At 53.5% G+C, this 18,919-nt stretch overlaps 6 protein-coding genes across 6 annotated transcripts; 3 read left to right on the top strand and 3 right to left on the bottom strand.

Annotated features, from left to right (window-relative positions):
- Position 1: 1 nt before the first annotated feature.
- Positions 2–1,062, top strand: CCM_03560 (uncharacterized protein; the record flags this gene model as incomplete). The annotated part of the gene is made up of 3 exons (XM_006668711.1): positions 2–63; positions 105–514; positions 605–1,062. The coding sequence occupies 3 exons, from the start codon at positions 2–4 to the stop codon at positions 1,060–1,062; spliced, it is 930 nt and encodes a 309-aa protein (XP_006668774.1).
- Positions 1,063–1,671: 609 nt separating this feature from the next.
- Positions 1,672–2,508, bottom strand: CCM_03559 (uncharacterized protein; the record flags this gene model as incomplete). Its single annotated transcript, XM_006668710.1, has 1 exon — positions 1,672–2,508. The coding sequence occupies one exon, from the start codon at positions 2,506–2,508 to the stop codon at positions 1,672–1,674; it is 837 nt and encodes a 278-aa protein (XP_006668773.1).
- A 2,292-nt stretch (positions 2,509–4,800) lies between these two features.
- On the top strand, positions 4,801–9,195 carry CCM_03558 (subtilisin, putative; the record flags this gene model as incomplete). Its single annotated transcript, XM_006668709.1, has 5 exons — positions 4,801–5,048; positions 5,111–5,474; positions 5,539–6,007; positions 8,015–8,633; positions 8,694–9,195. The coding sequence occupies 5 exons, from the start codon at positions 4,801–4,803 to the stop codon at positions 9,193–9,195; spliced, it is 2,202 nt and encodes a 733-aa protein (XP_006668772.1).
- A 515-nt stretch (positions 9,196–9,710) lies between these two features.
- On the bottom strand, positions 9,711–10,698 carry CCM_03557 (HPP family protein; the record flags this gene model as incomplete). Its single annotated transcript, XM_006668708.1, has 2 exons — positions 9,711–10,373; positions 10,429–10,698. 2 exons carry the CDS (start codon positions 10,696–10,698, stop codon positions 9,711–9,713), a joined length of 933 nt encoding a protein of 310 aa, XP_006668771.1.
- Positions 10,699–11,306: 608 nt separating this feature from the next.
- CCM_03556 (uncharacterized protein) lies at positions 11,307–13,428 on the bottom strand (the record flags this gene model as incomplete). The annotated part of the gene is made up of 2 exons (XM_006668707.1): positions 11,307–11,542; positions 12,087–13,428. 2 exons carry the CDS (start codon positions 13,426–13,428, stop codon positions 11,307–11,309), a joined length of 1,578 nt encoding a protein of 525 aa, XP_006668770.1.
- A 4,106-nt stretch (positions 13,429–17,534) lies between these two features.
- CCM_03555 (Ulp1 protease family protein) lies at positions 17,535–18,414 on the top strand (the record flags this gene model as incomplete). Its single annotated transcript, XM_006668706.1, has 3 exons — positions 17,535–17,570; positions 17,639–18,306; positions 18,366–18,414. The coding sequence occupies 3 exons, from the start codon at positions 17,535–17,537 to the stop codon at positions 18,412–18,414; spliced, it is 753 nt and encodes a 250-aa protein (XP_006668769.1).
- Between the last annotated feature and the right edge of the window lie 505 nt (positions 18,415–18,919).

Here is an 18,919-nt window from a genome sequence, read left to right as displayed (position 1 = left end):
AATGTCTATTTCACAGCAAGCCACACTTAGGCTCAGCCTTATCTCCTACAAGACACTCAAAAAGTATTCCCTGACTGAAATTTCTTCCACAAGTGAACATTAAGCTCCGAATACCTTCACAAGTTCACCATGGCCGATGCGTATTTTTGCCGAGCAAGCTCTGCTTTTAAGGGGTATTGCATCACGCAAACACAGATCGAGACCCTCAGGGCCTACATTGACGGCACAAGCACGACTGAAGAAGCCGTTGCATTGTTGGTACCGTATCCAGAGGCCTCCTCCAGTCCAGTTGAGATGAAGCAGCGACTAGGCGGGCTGTGGACGCTGCTCAACGACACTGCTGTAAACCTTGAGTTTGCTCAGCCACAAGTGATAAAGATGCTCAAACACATCCGGACACTACCGGGGCGACCTGAGCCAAAAGGCGCGGGAGAAGATTTCATCGATCTCGACAACGGTTTTTACTGGAGAGAACTAACCGACTGGGGAATCAACTGGGCGGACGCTTTCAACAGTAAGTCAAAATAAAGTCATTTGCTTCAAGTTACAGTATCTGGTCCGTCATAAGCTAGATAATTCGACGGCTGACTTGGAGCCTTTCCAGGCTACAGTGCTCAGCTTTTCAACGCTGCCTGCCCGACACAAGAGGAGCGCGCCGTACGCAAAAAACGCTGGAATAGTGCCTGTAGGTACTCGGCGCGTCTAGCCTCTACTGGCGATGCAACACTGTCCCTTGGCGCCAGTCTGGATCTTGCTACGAAGGCCATCTCAGAAGGTCTTGAAACAGACTTAACTGAGCAAGTCTCTGGATACCTCGATACTGCAGCGCAGGTGTTCGAGCATGCAAGCGGGGAGTTGTGGCGTCGATGCAAAGAGACGCAAGCTGAGGATGTCTTGTCAAGTTCCAATGGGCTATGGCGTGGCCAAGCGGGTTATTCTATGGATCGCTGGCAGTTTTGGAAGGATAGGTGGAATTCCTTGGCGGAACAGCAAGCTATCTCTCCCAATATTCGTGACTTGGCAAAAGAAGCGCTATCACATATGAACATGGTGGAACACTGAAGATCGTATCTCGGTTGGTCGGAGATGGCGATTGCTATCACCTGGTGCTACATGCTGCGTCCAGAGAAGCCTCGTCAAGGAATTCAGGTGTCGTAAGTGGGACTATTATAAAGGGAAAAATTAGGGCATTTTTATAGTATATTTAATTATCCCTATAATTTCATAGTGGTTATCGTTAACTTAAGATAAAGTTTATTATTATACTACCTTTATAGTAAATGTTTACCTTCTTTCATAATAACTATTGCTTGTTCTTATAAAAGGTCTATTCCGCAGCCACACTTATTAGGCTCAGCCTCATCCGAAAGCCAAGGTGGCTGTGACTGGCGCTGCCCGTCAATATCCCTCCGCCCACAGGATTCAAGCCCCTGCAGCCTTGGGCATCAAGGTCAAACCCCGTGCCCTCACACCCCTGCGGTTGTTCTGATACCCTACCAGAGGGCGTAATTGGGCGGAGACTGCATACTGCACCCACCAGGATGCTGCCCGGCTACCTAAGGGCAAGTGGTACATAAGGTGGTCGAGGAGCGGGCTCACCGTCGGGAGCAGTACTCTAGTTTACACCGATTCCAAACGATTTGGATTATTTCAAAACGATGATGGTGCCTGCTACATAGAAAATTTGCTTCCCTCGGAAACGACAGAGGTAACTTGCTGGCCTCGCATGTTTGTCGCTGTGATCATATTATAGCCCTTGAGCTCGTTTTCCCCCAGATTAACCTCTTCGACCCCGACAAAAGCGGGCTCCTTCTGCTCCTCCTTCTGCTGTTCTCTATACCAGCCCACACTTTCAGCACCATGCTTTTCTGGCTCGTCCATCCACTCTCTGGGCCGAAAGAATCCCGGCTTCTTATACTGCAGCTTCCTGACCCTGATTGCGAAGATGCGATCGTCGTGCGCCTTGGACTCTTGCAGCCCGATCGAGGGAACAGATGGGGCATTGACTAAGACGCCGCCCAAGTTCTTCGCCCTCGTAGCCTCGAATGTTGGCCCGCAGCTTTCGTCAGTGGCCGCCCTGCCGATTTTGATGCCGGTGATGTAGAATATGGGGCGGTAGTTGGACTTTTTCAGAAAGGTCTGGACCGCCTCCGCTTGGCCGGCATTGCTGTAGTCCTTCGGAACAGGTTCAAACTCGATTGTATCAACGGCGCTGAAGCTGTACTGGTCCACGTTGCCGCGTGCGCTGCTGACCAGGGTCTTGTAGCCAAGGCCTTTAAGAGCGGCAAGTTTGAACTCAAACACTGCCTTGACTTTCAGCGCATCATTCCGCGTGGCTTTGAAATCGCTCTCATGCCAGCTATCGAGCCGTTCCGGGTCAATCGTGGGCTCTTTGCCGGCATTGAGCCTTGTCAGGTCTCTGATGCTAGATATAATCGTCCCGAGCCGCAATCGATTGACCGCAGTTGGTTTTCCGAGTATGTGATACTCGGGAGTGCTTGCAACCATGGTATTATAGAAAAAGAGAATGGGGGGGATGGCGATAGCTTCGGTCACTCGGAAAACTTCACAAGGGCGCTTCTCCCAGTTCTTGAAGGGGCATGAGCACATCAGCGGCAACCACTTTCTAGTTAGTTCGGAGAGCGAAGCTCTGGCAAGCACTTTTCCGTTCTAAAAGTCGCTTGCCTGCGTGCTTGACATTGAAAAAACATCATTGGTCCATCCGCTTTAGCTCTCCACCCCCTGGTACTCGGGTGTTTTTTGCTTTCAGCTCTCTGCAGCCTGTCAATTGTGATATGTGATATGATCCTCTGTCGCGGCATAGCAAAAGTGGGAGCCACACCTTGTTAGCTGGCATGAATTTGACCTGAAGCCACCATTCAACATCCTTACGGTGGCACATTACATCCTCCCTAGTTCACGGGACGGTCCGCCTGCCGCCGCCCCCGGCTCGAGGCCTTACCCCGCTCAAGCCAGCTATACCATTGTCGTGCGTGATATGTAGTTACTCAGTACTCAGCTCCTCGTATGTTTTCTAGAGCTGCATTCCTCACATAGCTCACATTGTTGAGCGATGAGTACCCTTCACCATGTTTAAAGCCTCAAAATTCTTTTCTGCTATCGCGGAGTCTTTAAATCCGCCGTGGGCAGCTGTGAAGAGAAATTTTCGACATAGACCCCAACACGCGCGAGAAAAGGGTGTGGTCATAAGCCCAGAGACGGGAAATTTCCCCGAGGCTAGTGCCAAGCAGCCAACAAACCGGAAGACACAGTGCGAGGGACCCGAAACAGTTGCCATCCAGGGAAGCCACAACACACAATCAGCCGAGGTAGAGTTCGATTTTGATGTTCTATCATTGACAGAACGTCAGGTTGGGAATGAGACCTCAGATGGTACCCTAAGCGTTGTTTCATCAAGCCGATCTGACAACGGTTCGGACCAGGCCGACAACTGTCCAGGTTTGCACGAGGCCGACAACCTTTCAGGTTCGGACCAGGCCGTCAGCCTTTCAGTTTCAGTCACGAGTCTTGTGAAGTGTGACATTGGATCCACAGGAGTCCATCTCGAAGAATTCAATGACGACCTGGTCTCTGAAGGAGCCCAGAAACACACAACGGACTGTGCTGAAGAGATCCGGCCAATGCTTGCAGATTTGAGCAGTCACACAGAACCTTGGAGCAAAGAAGAAGCTATTTCAAAGGGTGATGGAGTTTTGAATATTTCTGAAGCTCTCGCTAAAAAAATACCGCAAGCAGAGATCGCAGTCGCCTCGGATTGCAAGCCTTCAAACAACCGCAAGATCAACAGTGAACTTCAGGCCGACAAGTTTTTGACACAAAACATTCAAAAGTGCTTACAGGCATTGTTTACTACTCTTGTGCAGCAGCTGAGATGTTGTGACGAGAAGCACTTCATGCGGTTGAAACTGACAGGATTTGTTGACTCCATTGGTGATGCATCACGACCTTCTTTTGATCTGTACCTGTCAAACGGGCGTGATTGTGCGCGTTCCTATTGGGTGGAGAGTAAATGCACCTTTGTCAGGTTGGTAGTTTGTGCCACTGTGTATGCAATACTTCGATCTCGCTGATCGATCGAACAGGGAGCTAGACCATGGAGAGCAGAAGTGCTGCAATTTCATCGAGACTTCTGTAACCGAGAAGAGAAAACTCAATCTGTTGCTCGGGGAGATCGAAACTCGAGATCTGGTAACGCAAACTGTTTCAGGAGTGGGGAGTAACATACAGCTGGATGCTTCTGCGAAGTCCAATTCTTCAATCACCCCGGTAGTGTCGCTGGCAAGTCTTATTGAGCAAGATCAACCTGGCCGGGGGCCGTGCCGTATCTTGAACGCCAACGATTTTACGATCCAAGACAAGGACAAGCTTTGCTTCAACTTGGCTCTGTCCTTGGTCCACATGGCTAGTGGTGATTGGGGCAGAGTTGTGTGGTATCCTGATAATCCCGATACAGAATTGGGGATATTCTTCCTCTGGAATCCGAGCACTCGGAGGATTCCTGATATAACGAGGCCATACATGTCGTTGCGTCTACAAGAACGCTCTTCTATTGATGACTCTGCACAGAGACCAAACTGTGACACCCAGCTGTTGGACTTTGCTAGGCTATTGATCGAGATACATGGCTGGAAAAGACTCCCCAACTTGCTGTCAAGACAACTGCATGAAATGCAATCTGAGGATTCAGAGCTAGCAAATGATAGGCTCCGATGGGAACTCACAGCGTATATCCAGAAAAACTTCAGGCAACGCTCTGAAGCCGACTTTATCGCTGCTCTCATGGCCTGCCTAACTAGATACAAGCACATCGCGGCTGATGCCAAGGAGGATCCGAAAACAATCCAGGCATACATTTTTGAGAACATTGTGAAGCCATTACATCGGTATTTTGACAAACCCGAGTTGCCTAGCCAAACATTGCCGGCAAGGCTACTGCATCAAGTCGTCTCGGATAGTCCAGTTCCGCCGGAAGACTCTGTGCCGATATACGACGTATATCTTGGTTCCAATGAACCCGAAGATAGATGGTGAGCCGTTGACTCCCTCTGGGTAAGTCAGGGATTTCGTCGAGTTACTAATATCTGCTCAGTTCAAACGAATCCCAATTCTGGGACAATATGGCGACGTTTACGGAAAAATATATCAGCAGTCCTCAATTATCTAGACTTCCATCCGGCGTCGAAGCAGAGAGTCGACAGAAAGTTCGAATCGCAGTCATTGATAGCGGTGTCAAACAAGAGGACGCCCATATCGCGGCAGCACAGGCTAATGAACAGCTTCAAGGTTATCGTAACTTCACTTCCTCAGATCTAGACGATTGTGAGGATCACCTCGGACACGGGACTATGGTTGCTCGCCTCCTATTGACTGTAGCACCGGAAGCCGAACTGTACATTGCAAAGGTCTCCAACCAGAGCAAGATGCCAAAGAATCAGCTGCACCGCATTGCTTCTGTAAGAGACGGCAATTTTCACTTCATGTCAAGGTCCCGTCGAACAATTACTGACAGAGAAGCAGGCCATAAAATGGGCCCTAGAGCATTGGCGCGTGAATATCATCTCGATCTCTTTAGCACTTGACGAGCCACATTATGATATCAATGAGGAGCTCAATCATGCCCTATCTCCTATAACCCAAGGGGCCACGGGAAAGCTCGTCTTTGCTGCCGCTGGAAACTCGGCAGTGTATAAACCACAGGCGTGGCCGGCGCGCAAGCCGGGGGTCATTGCAGTCCATGCCACAGATTGGAGCGGTCAAGCGACAAGGATCAATCCAAATCCCACGGGCAAGGAAAATTTTGCAACTCTTGGCCAGGATATTAAGATGCGATGGCCGGATAGGACTGGTGAACTGAGCAACACGTACATCTCTGGCTCGTCATTCGCGACGCCCATTGCAGCTGGGATTGCTGCAAATGTGCTCGAGTTCGCTACGCATCGGTTGAAGATCAATGATTATACGAGAAGTCTCCTTTATTCCCATCATGGTATGAGGAAGGTTTTGACGGCAATGTCTCGCCGTAGGGGAGAATACGATTTTCTGCATCCGTTAGCTTTGTGGGAAGAAGCATTTCGCGGCGGTGACAGTAAAACCTGGGGTGAGGAATTGCATCTGCCACGCGACGATGATGAGAACATCTGCAAAGTGTTGACGAAGATCCTTGCTTGAACGGATGGAGTGCACCGTGATGTGCAGAAGAAGAATGACCTCGTCATTCTGACAATATTATTCGTTACTACTTATAAACAGCCTTGGACTACCCAGCGACTGTTTTCGGCGGGAGAATAATAAATGACTTTAAAAGACGAGCCGTGAGAGGTATTCGATAGCCTGTAGTATTGGGACCAACAGGGCACACATAGGATGAGGGGTAAAGTTGTTGTATTTTGTAAGTCTGTCTGGTGGTAGGGTAGCCAGATATACTAGGTGACGGGAGATCGTTCCTCCGGCTTCCGGGCCGTCTGTCATCGGCGATACCATCCCTGGTCCTGGGGCTTGTGCACAGCCCGACCCACTGCAGGTGCCAGCGGATTCGATCTTGCGATACGTTGTTTTCAATCACACCGAATTCTTGTCAGGTAACTGTCTCGCCTGCACGACAAGAAACACGTTAGAATTCGTCACTACGTTCGGCCGCAGCCTCCGTGCGTACTAACCGACCTGTCATTTCTCCCCAACTCGCTCACCCCACACCCACCACAGCGGTGATGCACGCCTGCCAGGGTATCAACCACATCTGACCTACTACCCTAAGTGTGCCTGTCTGCAGGCTGCCAGATAACCACAATGCATACTGCAGCCCGCTTCGCAACCGTGGCTTGTGCAATGTCCCTGGGCTCAAAAGCTGTGCATATACAGTTCGGATTTAGGATTCACTCTCCATAAAGGACGACTCTCCTGGCTCTACTCTACACAAATGGAGTCGGTTCTTTTTTCGCAAGGAGGAGATCCTCTCTATAACTTGTCTCGGGAGGGACACGCGACCCCCAAGGCAGCTTTTGAGTCTTTGTCGAGCGTAATATTTGGAGTTGGTCTAGAACAAGGCCATTGTTTTGGAGGCCTAGGGTCCACCGTGACACAAGCGAATCGCAGCCTTGAGAAGGCACCCGCGACACACCCTTTGATAGAAGTAGCACAGAGTATTAGCCAGTTCTGATCTTCTACGGTAGGTCTCGTGGCAAGCCAAACTTGTTTGCTCTCTACACACCCAGCGGCCAAACCCACCCCTCACTTCTGTGCATCACCTTAGCTATCTGCTTGGGTAACCGAAGCTGCCTGTGAACAATTTCCTCCGCCCCTCTGTCAGACCGAAGTCAGCAGAAGCATTCAAACATCTGCAGCCTAAACTAGGCATCAAAGAAAAATCTCGCGTCCTGTGGTGGCTGCCTGGTAACAGACGGCCGGAAGCCGGAGGAATGACCCCCCATCAACCACAGTATATATAGCATAGCTGTGTGCACCACCCCCAGACAGAACTTCAATCAATCAACTACAACTCTCTCATCCTATCTGTGCCATCATTGTCCCGACAGTTTGCTCTCCACGGCATTTCACGCCCAGCGGGCAACCCCCCCCCTCATATCAGCTGAGGCTTCTGCTCGACAGCGACTCGACTAAGCGCCGCTTGTCCGCTCAAACATGGACCCCAAGTCGGTAATGCCGCTTCGAAGCATCTGGGGTGTTTCACGGGCATGCTTGAATTTATTCGAATCATGCTCGTCGCAATGCCCAGAAGGCGCCATCGCCGAGCTCAAATCGGCGGAGTGCAGGTTTCGGGCCTGGACGAATCTATTGAGAGTGTTCAGCGAAAATGAAAGCCTAGATACGCATCTGCGTGCAGCACATTCGGAGGCGCATGCAGAAAGACTTGAGACAATCTGGGGGGTTCATATAAAGATTCTCGGTCTTTTGAAAGACGAGTTGATCTTCGGTATGCCGTCCGTTGTGACCGCAGCTTTTTAACCTAGTCTCTGCTAACATGACGCGTGGACAGCTTTCGAACGCATCTCATCCCTTCGAGAAAGGGTATATGTTACAGAAGTCCTCAAAGATCATTCTCTGTTCTTTATTAGAGAGTTGTTGAGATGCTTGGACAAGCTCGTCTCCACCACGATTCTCGCGACGATTGGCAGCGCAATACCGAAAATCACCCTCTTCGCAGCGGGGCACGACGACTTCAAGGAGCTCTCTAGGATGTTTTTAAACGTCATCCTCTCTCGATACAGCTTGCCAGTACGAAAGCTTATACTCGGGGAATCATCTACAGAAGTATCAGAACACTTCGTCCCTACCAAGGAGGTACTTCTGGCGGCGTTTCCAGAGGGCTTGTTTCTAGCTCTTGTGAAGTCTTCCATCGTACGATACTTCAAGATCTTATATGAGCGCGACCAAAGAGACACAGGGAACAGAGGAGAAACCCCAGTCATGCAGATGCTGACACAGAATGTGTGCGATCCAGCAAAAGAGGACATGACCGACTTCCCCACCACGTCTGAGGCTGGTGTTGCATTGTGTCACAGGGCGCCCAAGATTCCGGATGGGCAGAAGACAGGCACCTGTCCAATATGCAAGCAGATACTGCCCGCAGAAGAGTTCAAGAACTCCAATTGGATGTGAGTTCACAGCTTGCAGCGATCAGCGACGACGATTTGGATTCATGCTGACTCCGACAGATCTCACGTCATGAAGGACCTTCAACCTTACGTCTGCCTATCCAGCGACTGCCTGTGGGATCCTCAGTTCTTCGAGCGCCGCCAAGATTGGATCCACCATATGCACAAGTATCACACGACTTCTTGGATTTGCTATCTGCAGAATACAAACGTGTGGAAGTGCTTAAGGTGCAAATTGACGTCTCCTACGGAATTTGTCTGTTCAGACGAACTGCAAGAGAGTTTTGTCGAGCATCTTCAGAAGTTCCACCCTGACATAGAACACCCATGGTGGACACTTAATAACCACTATGAGGAGGTGCGCCAGCCTCGATCATCAAAATCCTGTCCAATGTGTGGAACTATTCCACATGGCGAAGACAAGTCACAAACCCGAACAAGTGATAACTCCGGAGTCGAAAACTGCATCGCCGAGCATCTACTGCAACTAGCTTTCAAAACCATGGACCTTTTGATGGACAAGGATCGGCCCGAACCGCAGATGGCGAACGGGAATCTTTGAGTCTTATTAGAGGGTTGTTCGATTGCCACCGATCGTGGGCATGGTGACGTTGTGTGGCTGCTTGATGAAGTGGACAACATAGGCCTGATGCCACTGTCGTGGGCTAGGTGTGGGACTATTAGGCGGCTGCTTCTTGGGAACAGTGCTACTAGTTCTACAGGACAGTCCATCATTCTAGGGGGGAGAGAAACCAGCGAGAGGCAGAGATGTAGAATGCGAAAGGAAATAGGGAGAAAATGAAATTTAATAAAGCTGAAGTTTCATGGATGCAAACGCCGAGTGGCTGCCAATAAAAGACGCCCCAAGGTTAGGAGACTAGCGTGGTCAAGATAAGGCACGGTGGTTGATCGACGCGAATTGTGATAAGACGGGGAGATAAGCGAGTGGCACCAGGCAATCTTGATAAGAAAATGATGAGGGTATATATTCAAAAGGACAGCCGCACAATGCAGAATCTAGACATACTCATCCTGTGAGCCCATGTTGACCATGGCACATTTCGTCTTGGCATTCGTCTACAGGCGCCTGCTAAGCGTCTCGAGCAGCTGAGCTTCCTCCTGTGTCAGAAACATGTCGTGCGGGACCAAGACATGTCCCGGGCGAATAACGACCTCATTCAAATCATGCTTGCAGTGCGCGACCTCGGGCCCCTCCGCCGCCGTGTCGTGGTCCGTATCCTCCGGCGGCGGCGGCGGGGGGCCCTCATTCGTCGTGGTCGCGCTCGCCGGCGCGCTCTCCGGGTCCTCCTCCTTGGCGCGGCGCAGGATGGGCTCCTTGGGGCGGAGCGCATCAGGCGTCCACCAGTAGACGGGGTAGCGGCGCTCAATGTTGTTGACGACGAGGGCGACGGCGACCATGAGGGCGCAGCCGAGCATCATGACGGGGACGAGGAACCAGCCGAGGCCGAGCAGGCGGTCGTCGACGACGGCGAGCAGCGCGGTGGCGCCGGCCGGCGGGTGCACCGTCTTGGTGAGGGCCATGAGCGCCGTCGTGGCCGCGCACGCGAGCGCGCCCCCGACGTACTGCACGCCGGCGAAGCGCGCGCCGCCGCCGCCCAGGAGAAACAGCTTGGCCACGCCGACGCCAATGACCGACGCCAGCAACTGACCGAGGAACGTATTGCGCGGCTGCGCGAGCGGAGACTCTATGGCGTAGAATTCGAGAACGGCGGTCGCACCCTGGTTTTGTTGGGTTAGCGGGCAACGACGACGACGAAACGGGCAGCAGACGTACAAAGGAACCGACAATGGCGGGCGCATGGTGGCTCTCAAAGGCTGGAATGTGCATCGAAACGACCTGCACAATGATGATGGCGCAAAAGATGCCGATAAACGCCCAAAAGGCCGGCATGACGTTGCCCGTGTTGGTCGGCTTGGTCCTGCGGTAGCCCAGGAAGTGGGCGACGGGGTACGGAATGACGCGCCATGGCGGCGAGGGCACAATGGGATTGAGGTAGCGATCAATGTCAAAGTTCCACGCGTGGTGGGCAGTCGGTCTGGGCATGGTGATGACGGACACGGTCCGGAAGAATGGGGGACCTGTACAGGCCCGAGTCGTGCAGCTTCGACTCACTCACTGGTCGAGGTTCAATGTCGCAGAGTACGCGCAGCAGACTCGGTTGGCTTTTATGGCGGGTTGGTGAGATGGGCAAAAGAGGAGGAGCAGGAACTTTTTCCCCCCCCCGTTCTTCTTCTGTCCTATGTGACTCGTCTCCCCCACGAAAACGCATCACGACACACGACGGGAAAATGACTACGATGGAGCTTTCGCGCGTCCGGCAGCCCCACGTCTCCGAACGCCGCGGGGGGGCGGGCGGGCCAACGGAATTGCTTGAACTGGACATTTCCGCGGGCCTGGTTTGCGGGCGAAGTGATGCACAGGATGAACGAGGCAAACACGGCCATCGACATGTCGTGATATGACAACGGGCTCTGCGATGCGGGGGCGGTTAAGTTAAAGATGGTGTGGTTATCGATAATATGCCCAGACTGAGGGTGTTATTCTTTTGGCAGGGCTGTCGCGGTGCAGCAAAGCTCGGCGATGGTTCGGGATCCGGGCCGTGGAATAAGGGCCGGAAATATAGATGGGCGGGCTACTAGCGCTGTGAGACATCAGACGACGCCCGTCATGCACTGTAAGCGGCAAGCTTGCGCTGTATTAGTGCCGCCACTTCGTCCGAGCTCGCCGCCGCACGATCGAGGCGATGCTAGTGTGCCAATGCCGATTTGGAAATGCCTCGAGACTTGTTCAAGAAGCAAGCATGTGGTAATGTCGTACTTGTCGCGGGTTACATTGCGCGCGGCAGTGTAGCACGCCTCGGGCTTGGCCGCCCCATCCGGCGTGGTTGCTGCGGTGCGAGGGTTGAGTCACTGGCAAGCGACTTGGGATTGCTGTTATCCCACCTCGCACCAAAACTGTAACTGCAACGCATGATTGCGCTGCTGTAAGGTGTTCTGCTGAACGAACCTGCCTACACAAACTCCTACAAGCGGTGACTACGACCTCCGGCGAGGTCACATTGTATTGCATGACCAAGTGCATAGAACAAAATCTCATTTTTTTTTTCGGGCCAAGCTCCTTACTGCTGTACGCCAGAGCTAACCTTCTAGAAAATTCGTTACGGTGGGCTTGCCTTGGTTGGTTTTGATCCCTATGACCTCTAGTAACTCGAAAGGCGGAGGCCGCTGTCGAAGCAAAACCCGCGTCGCTTTCCCAATGACCACGTCAAAACGGCGGCAGGCATTTCAAGCCACACCACGCTACAGCTTCTACTAAAGGCCTGTCGTTTATTTTAGTAGGTCAAGAAGAATACGAAAACGTAGCCTTGACATGAACCTGAAAAGTACGACGTCATCTTATCAATATAAGGTATCGCTACGCCTTAAACTTACGTAGCTCCCAGTTCACATCTGCCAAGAACTCGCGGCTATTATACGGCGTCACATAACTGTCCACCACGTCTCGCGACCACTGGCCACGTGAAGAATGTGAAGAGGACACAATGCCAACCTGATCGTCGTTCAGTCGCCGACGTTTATGCCCTTCAATTGTCCCCAGCGGTGTCTCTGCACATTCGAACCCCGGCATTACTCCGCTGGCGCTGACAGGCGCGAAATGCAAGTCTGGTTTCTTAGCCGCCATGTTCTCGATGCAAGCCATCTCGTAATGAAAACGGAGGGCCTCGAGATCGACCGTTTCAGGGACGTTGGCCCTCTGGCCGTTGAATCTGGTTAGAGCGTTATAGGGCACAAACACGCGAATACGCAGCGTAAGCGGGTGGATAGAGAACAGTCGCGCGTCAAAGAACTCGCCAAGATGCTTCATCAAGAGGATGCCATTGCCCGGGTCCCATGTGTTTTCCCAGGCTTCCTGAAGCCGACGCGGACTGTTTTCGACGGGTCCGTGCTCATGGACGGCTGTCCCGTTGGCGCTGGGGTAGAGGTGGTAGTGCTGCTGCGGTACAATATGGCAGACCTGGAGACCCGGGCCTATAATCTGACCAAAGCACCATGCCTCTCCTTCGCCAGAGACGGCACAGCAGTTTGCCGTGTTCAGACAGGAAGACCTAAACTCGCTCGCGACCCTCCTAGCCTGGTCAAGATCTAGGGCCATGCCAGCCGGCACGAGCATTTTTTTGCCCAGTTCCTCGTCCTCGGCTTGCTCCCAGCTGTCTGTAATCGGTGAAGCAGAGCCGGATGTGTATCGCGACGGCGGTGACTGAGAGCGGGCTTCAACCACCCGTCTGAGGGGCCTGACTGCGATTCTCGGGTCGGAGGAGGCCTTGTCCACCGGTAAGTATCGAGGTTCACGGCGGCGCACCGGGATCGGTAGTCGCTGGGCGCATTTTGCTTGTAGGTGGGCCTGGAGCGGTGCGTCGCTGGGCAGCTGGCAGTCTTTGTGGTGAACAACGTGGTAGCTGATGACGTTTCGTATCTGCGGACTGCGACCTGGGAGGCTCGGTACTGGTTGGTCGAAATCTTGGCTCCCTACGAAAAGCGGCACGGGAGAGGAGTATTTAACATCAGTAGGCTCCGTCAGAAAAAATGCGATATTGGCCCAGGCCGTGTCCTCGATGTCGAAGCATAGACGCAGCTCGTCGCAAACGTCACGAAACGTGACCAAGTCACTTCCTTCCACCTGGTAAATGCCGGCAAAGCCGCGCGCGTTTTGTCCTGCAGTAAATATCACATTCCAGCTGACAGCGCGCACAGAAGGCGTAACTGTGCTCGACATGATAAATCACGATATAGATGACATGAAAAGGGGAACAGATGCACACGCCGTCGGCAATGGCTTCATCACCCCAGCAACGGCGCTAACCTAAAATGGCAAACTTTCTAACGGGATAAAATGATAAAATGCCAGATTAGCAATGGGTTTCCACGACGAAGTTTCTATCAACTACAATCAACAGCTCAAACAGGCGGAGAAGGCTGGTTCAGTCACTCACGGGGGACTAAGACTGCTGCATTTTCTGTCCTTGGTGTCGGCCAGAACGCAGAGACCGTTGTCACTCCCAACACGGCAGCAGTGCGAATTCTGAAAATGACAAGCCGGTCTCTCATTGATCCAATGTCTGCAACCAGTAATTCCCAACCAGCTACAAGGCACTGTTGAACTGCGAATATGAAGCATGTCTAATACCTCTCTATCTAGTTTGCAAAAACTGTACATGAATCGAGTGCAAAGCAATCTTCAAGATTCCGGTCCAATGCCTTGGGGCGGGGGGGGGTAGAACCTCTGGACAACTAGATACGACCCTCCTTTGATGCCGCCAAAAGCTCGTCAACGGTTTGAAAGTTGATGTCCGCGAAAAACTTTTCGCGCTGCGCGACGACGGCCTCTTGAGGAAGGCCTTGGCCCCCCAGCGCGGTCCACTCCGATATTTGAAGCAAAGCTGCGTACGGGTCATGTTGGCTCACGGACTGGAGCTCCTTTCGGATTTCGTCGAGCGATGCATGTTTGACATCGACAAGCTTTCGATCTGTGAACCCCATTTTTCAGCAACAACTTCTCACGTGGCTTGTGCTTAGGATAGGTGTGTGTTACGAACCATAGAAAGCCTCCAACTTCTGGAGCAAGACGTTCCAGGTCGTCTGCTCGCCTTGGAGATATGTGTGCTGCGGCCAGGGCTCCGACGTCACGCCGAGCGCCACAACAGCCCTGCCAACATCAGCGGCGGCCGTAAACGCGGCCGGCTCGTTGCCAGTGCCCTGAACCGTGGCAGTCCAGGCCTTCATGTCGATGGGCCAGATAGACTGCGCCGACTTCATGTGGCTCTTTGGGCCGTACGCGCCCTCGTCCTCGAAGATGGCGACATAGTCCATGATCCAGCCCTGGTTGATGACGGTCCACTGCAGGCCGGCGGCGGGCGGCAGCGCGGCCAGCTCGTCGCAGAACGCCTGGTGGCCGTCCTGGTAAAAGGCCGGGATGCCGGGGAAGTCGTCAATGTTGCCGGCGTAGTAGCTGGGCGAGAAGCGCGTGCAGGACGGCGCCTGCTGGGCGGCGGCGAGCAGCGCGCGGTGCAGGGGCAGGTAGACGGCGGCGTCAAAGGTGTGGATGACGCTGAAGAGGGCCGTCGCCTGCGTCGCGTCGAGGATGGCTCTCACCGAGGCGGTCGAGTAGTCGGTGACGTGCAGCGAGACGGCCGGTGACCGCTGCGCGAACCACGCCTTGTTGGTCCGGGACAGGACGACGACGTGCACGTTGCCGTGCGCCACGGCGGCGTCGACAATGTACTTGGCCATGTCGCCGGCGCCGGCAATCGCAATGACAGTTTTGGCAGGCATGGTGACTTCGGTTGGAGATTGAGGCTTGAAGAGGTTCCTGTGATGAATGGAGTTGTATGTTTGCTGATTTCTGGAGACCATTCATCGCGGCCATGGCCGTTATATAGACTTGCCAGCGGAGTGTTACGGGACCTCTTTCCCAATTATAAATCCGTAACCTGACTATCGAGTCTTTTCTTTTTTTTTTCAACATCCGCGTTTGAGAGAGTCGAGACGCTTCCACGCCAGTTCGCAGCTTACAAGTTGGTCCTACTTTTCATGTCTTGGTAAGCCTCTCCGCAGGCACCATGTCGTCCGCCCTGCGCGATGCCAGCACTTGCGCGACATATTGATGGTCTTGAAGCACGCCTCCGACGGTGGATGCGCACTCTCTTTGGCTTGACACCGGGGGACGGCGGCCTCGGACCCGCGACTTTCGTGATGAAGCCCACTGGCGGCGGACCAGACACCACGACCTCCGCCTCATGCGGACTTGATAAAAACTCTCCGCAGCACCGCACTCGCCAAGCTTTGCCATTAATAATTTATGGTCAAGGTATGATTTGCTTGGAGCTTTTACGTATTCTTTCCGCTTCCGCAATTTCCACATAGCAATGGCTTTTGGCGACGCGGGTGGTGGTGAAAGCCGGAACGTGTGATGGAGGCGTTCGGTGAGTTATGTCGCATCGCTACGCAAGGACATGTGCAATCGGGAAACTCAATCGCCAATCACCATAAAGACAGACACAAGAGAGAAGTGCTTAATTTTCTAACCGCCCAGGCCAACATTGTGTCCCGTTGTGACGCACAAGTAAATTCTCGTACCCGGGGCGCATGGCGGCCCGTTGCGCTTGCAAGGAGGACACCGGCTCGTCAAAGACTACAGAAGCATTCGGGGCTGCGCGAAGAACAAGTTTCATTCGCGTAACAAGTCGACGATTGTCGCATAATGCCTGAAATTAAACGTGACGCATGATCCAGTAGCGACGACCGGATTTTTAAGCACAAGGCCATACCCCAGGAAAATAGTTTCTTACATTGGCATCGAGCGGGTTAGAGTGGGACAAGCGGCATTGTGTTTTCTGGTCAAAGACGCTTCTTGTCTCTTTTCGCATTGACAGAGGGGAGATATGTTTGTGAAACAGTAGCACAGCTAATCTTGTAGGCGCCAAGCAGGGCAGAAGGGCATTGTCCGGCCTACAGTGTGCGCTGGCGGTTCCATGCAATTGAATGGTGATGGGAAGCGGTGTGTGGTCGAGCTTGTGATGCGGATTGGCCGGTCTTGTAACGCGGCTTGTCTGGATAGTTGCTGGTCTACTTTGGTAAGGGGGGGGCCGCTGACTGGTCGAATCACTCGACGAGTGGCAGCGACTCGTTTTCGATGCACGATGGTGGCCTGATGGCAGAGATCCGTGGCCTCTGTATAATAAATGTACCTGGGTACCTTTACAGCAAGGAACGCAAGGAACAAGGTCCATGACGTCTACATTGGACCCTGGAACGGCAGGCGGCAGCGGCCTACAGCGGGGAAAAGTGCCCTAAAGCTAGCGAATGCGACCCAACAGGCGTGTGGAGGAGTCTGCAAAGCCTGCTGAAGAATGAGGGAATGAGGGCTGAAGAACCTCGGTTCTTGTGGCGCGGCGGCTCGGCAGTCTGCATCGAGGTCGCGTTCAATTCCGATCCTCGTGAAGAAAAGACCAATATTGTACTAATTTCAAGGCTTGGATAGGACGAGAAACAACATTGAAGCGAACCTAGCGCGACTCGGGCGGCCAACGTGACTTGCTCGCGTCATTCGTAGGTACTTAGGTACCTAGGTAGGTACCCAGGTACTTCCATATACGTGACGTGCCCAGCCCAGCTCAGCCACAATGCCCTCTTACACCAAAGGTGTCGCACCGGCACCGCCCGCAACGTTTTCTGTCGTTCATTGTCCCGGGCCTGTGTCACGGCCGGGAAGAGAAAGGGAGCAAGCAAGGCACGCCGCCCATCTCCATTCCTCGGTAACACCAAGCAGTACTCGGCCGTCGTCGACAATCACATAAATGGCAAACTCGCGCGCCTCTCGACGTCTGACCTGTCTCAGACTTGTCAGCCCAACATGACTCCATCAACAGGGCACCTGCCCCCGCCGCAGCTGTGCCCTCTCGCCCTAGTCTCAGTCGTCTCAGTCTCTATTCCGAATCCCAACAGCGCCACACTACGCATACCACCAGCTTAACGCTTGACGCTTGACCTTGACGAGTCCAGGGCACCCCGCTTTTTTGGTTTTTGCCCATCAGATTTCCTCGTCTCTCCGGCCCTCGACTAGATTCTTCCTCTAGTTACGTTTCTTGTCCTCTTCAAACGCAATCTGCTTGCCCCTCCTCTTTCATCCCGTACTTCCTCAAATCCCCCCCCCCAAACAACATCCCCTCGTACCTATATCGTCCTCCTGCCCCCCCTCTGTGCACGATCGAGACGCCTTTCCACCCTGGCTTCTATCAGCGAGCCCTCGCCCGCCCACGCACAGTGGCTATCCTGGACCGCTCAGGGATATCCCGGCGCAACAAGCGCAAGTTCCGGAGCAGCATGCCTCTCCGCCAGCGCCTTGGCCTCGGGGAATCGGTACGCTCCATCTTTCATGCTCTTTTTGTCCTCTCATTGTTTCGTCACTGACACAGCCGCCAACACAGCGACCCCCCTCGGACAAACCCTACCTGAGCTACTACGATGCCAGCTTGACCGTCGGTGACGTCAAGTCGCTTAAGAACGACTGGCTGACCGACAGCGTCATAAACTTCTGGCAAGAGTACCTCGAGCGCGAAACCCTTCCTCGCTACCCGCAGGCCCGCATCTGCCTCCTCCGACCCAGCATCACCTTTTTGCTCATGCACACCCCAGACCTACACCACACCTACAGCAGCCTGCCCGACCTCACTAATATCACACATGTCTTCCTCCCTATCAACGACAATAAAGACGTCCGCGATGGCCAGGGCGGCTCCCACTGGTCTTTGCTGCTCATCTCTATCCGCGACGGACTCGCCTTTCACTACGACTCCCTCCTCAGCGGCAACTGCAACCAGGCCAGCTTAGCCACGGACAGAATGGCCCAGTTCCTCAACCGCCCTCTGCAATTTTTGAACCTTGTGGACAGCCCCAAGCAGGATAACACCAGCGATTGTGGCGTCTTTGTCTGCCTCCTCATGCGCCATCTGCTCGTCAAGCGTCTGCTCGGCGCCTCGGCCACGGAAAAGGTGTCCATGAGCATGGGCAACAAGATGGTCGATAGCCACGGCGGCCGCAAGGAGATGCTTCGCGTCATTGAGAATCTGCACAAAGAAGGGGAGCGCCGCCGCTCGTAAGTTTTTGCAGCACACATGCGCGTGGTATCCCACACTAACCCACCATGCGCTCCAGACGAAGCACCAGTCCATTCACAGACAAGACGCCCCCGCGCGTCGATTAGAGCTCGGCTCGCTGGGGCCCGCTTGATCAGTTTGACAAGCTCGTGCGCGGTCCATACGGCAGCTACGCGGAGTCGGCCTCTGACGATGCAGACGAGCCCCACCGCTCTGTCTCCTCGACATCATCCTTCTCCTCGGACCACCCCGTCGCGTCTGGCGCCCTCCCTTGTCCGCCTCACACGATCCGCCGCCGTCGCAGAAGCTCGCACGACTCTCTTGAATCCAAAAACTCGTCTGAACCCCACTCCCCCGTGAGCCACTCCATGGCATCTAGCAAACCCGTTTCCATCTCACGCACCTGTAAACCATCCCACTCCGAGTCACCCAGCTTACACCCTTCGGCCTCAAAGCATTCCAGAGATGCCAGCGTTGATCACGACAAAAAAAGGACCCGAAAGGTCCACTTTGCACCCACACCCGAGACCAGCTCTCATTTATCCGGTAGTCGTGAACGCAGCTCCCGGAGAGTGGGCAGCTCCCATTCAGCCAGCGACGATAAACGCAGTT

Source organism: Cordyceps militaris (genome assembly GCF_000225605.1).
Source record: "Cordyceps militaris CM01 unplaced genomic scaffold CCM_S00002, whole genome shotgun sequence".
Taxonomy (NCBI): domain Eukaryota; kingdom Fungi; phylum Ascomycota; class Sordariomycetes; order Hypocreales; family Cordycipitaceae; genus Cordyceps; species Cordyceps militaris.
Note: the sequence above shows the minus strand (reverse complement) of the source record. Positions and strands in the feature narration are given on the sequence as shown.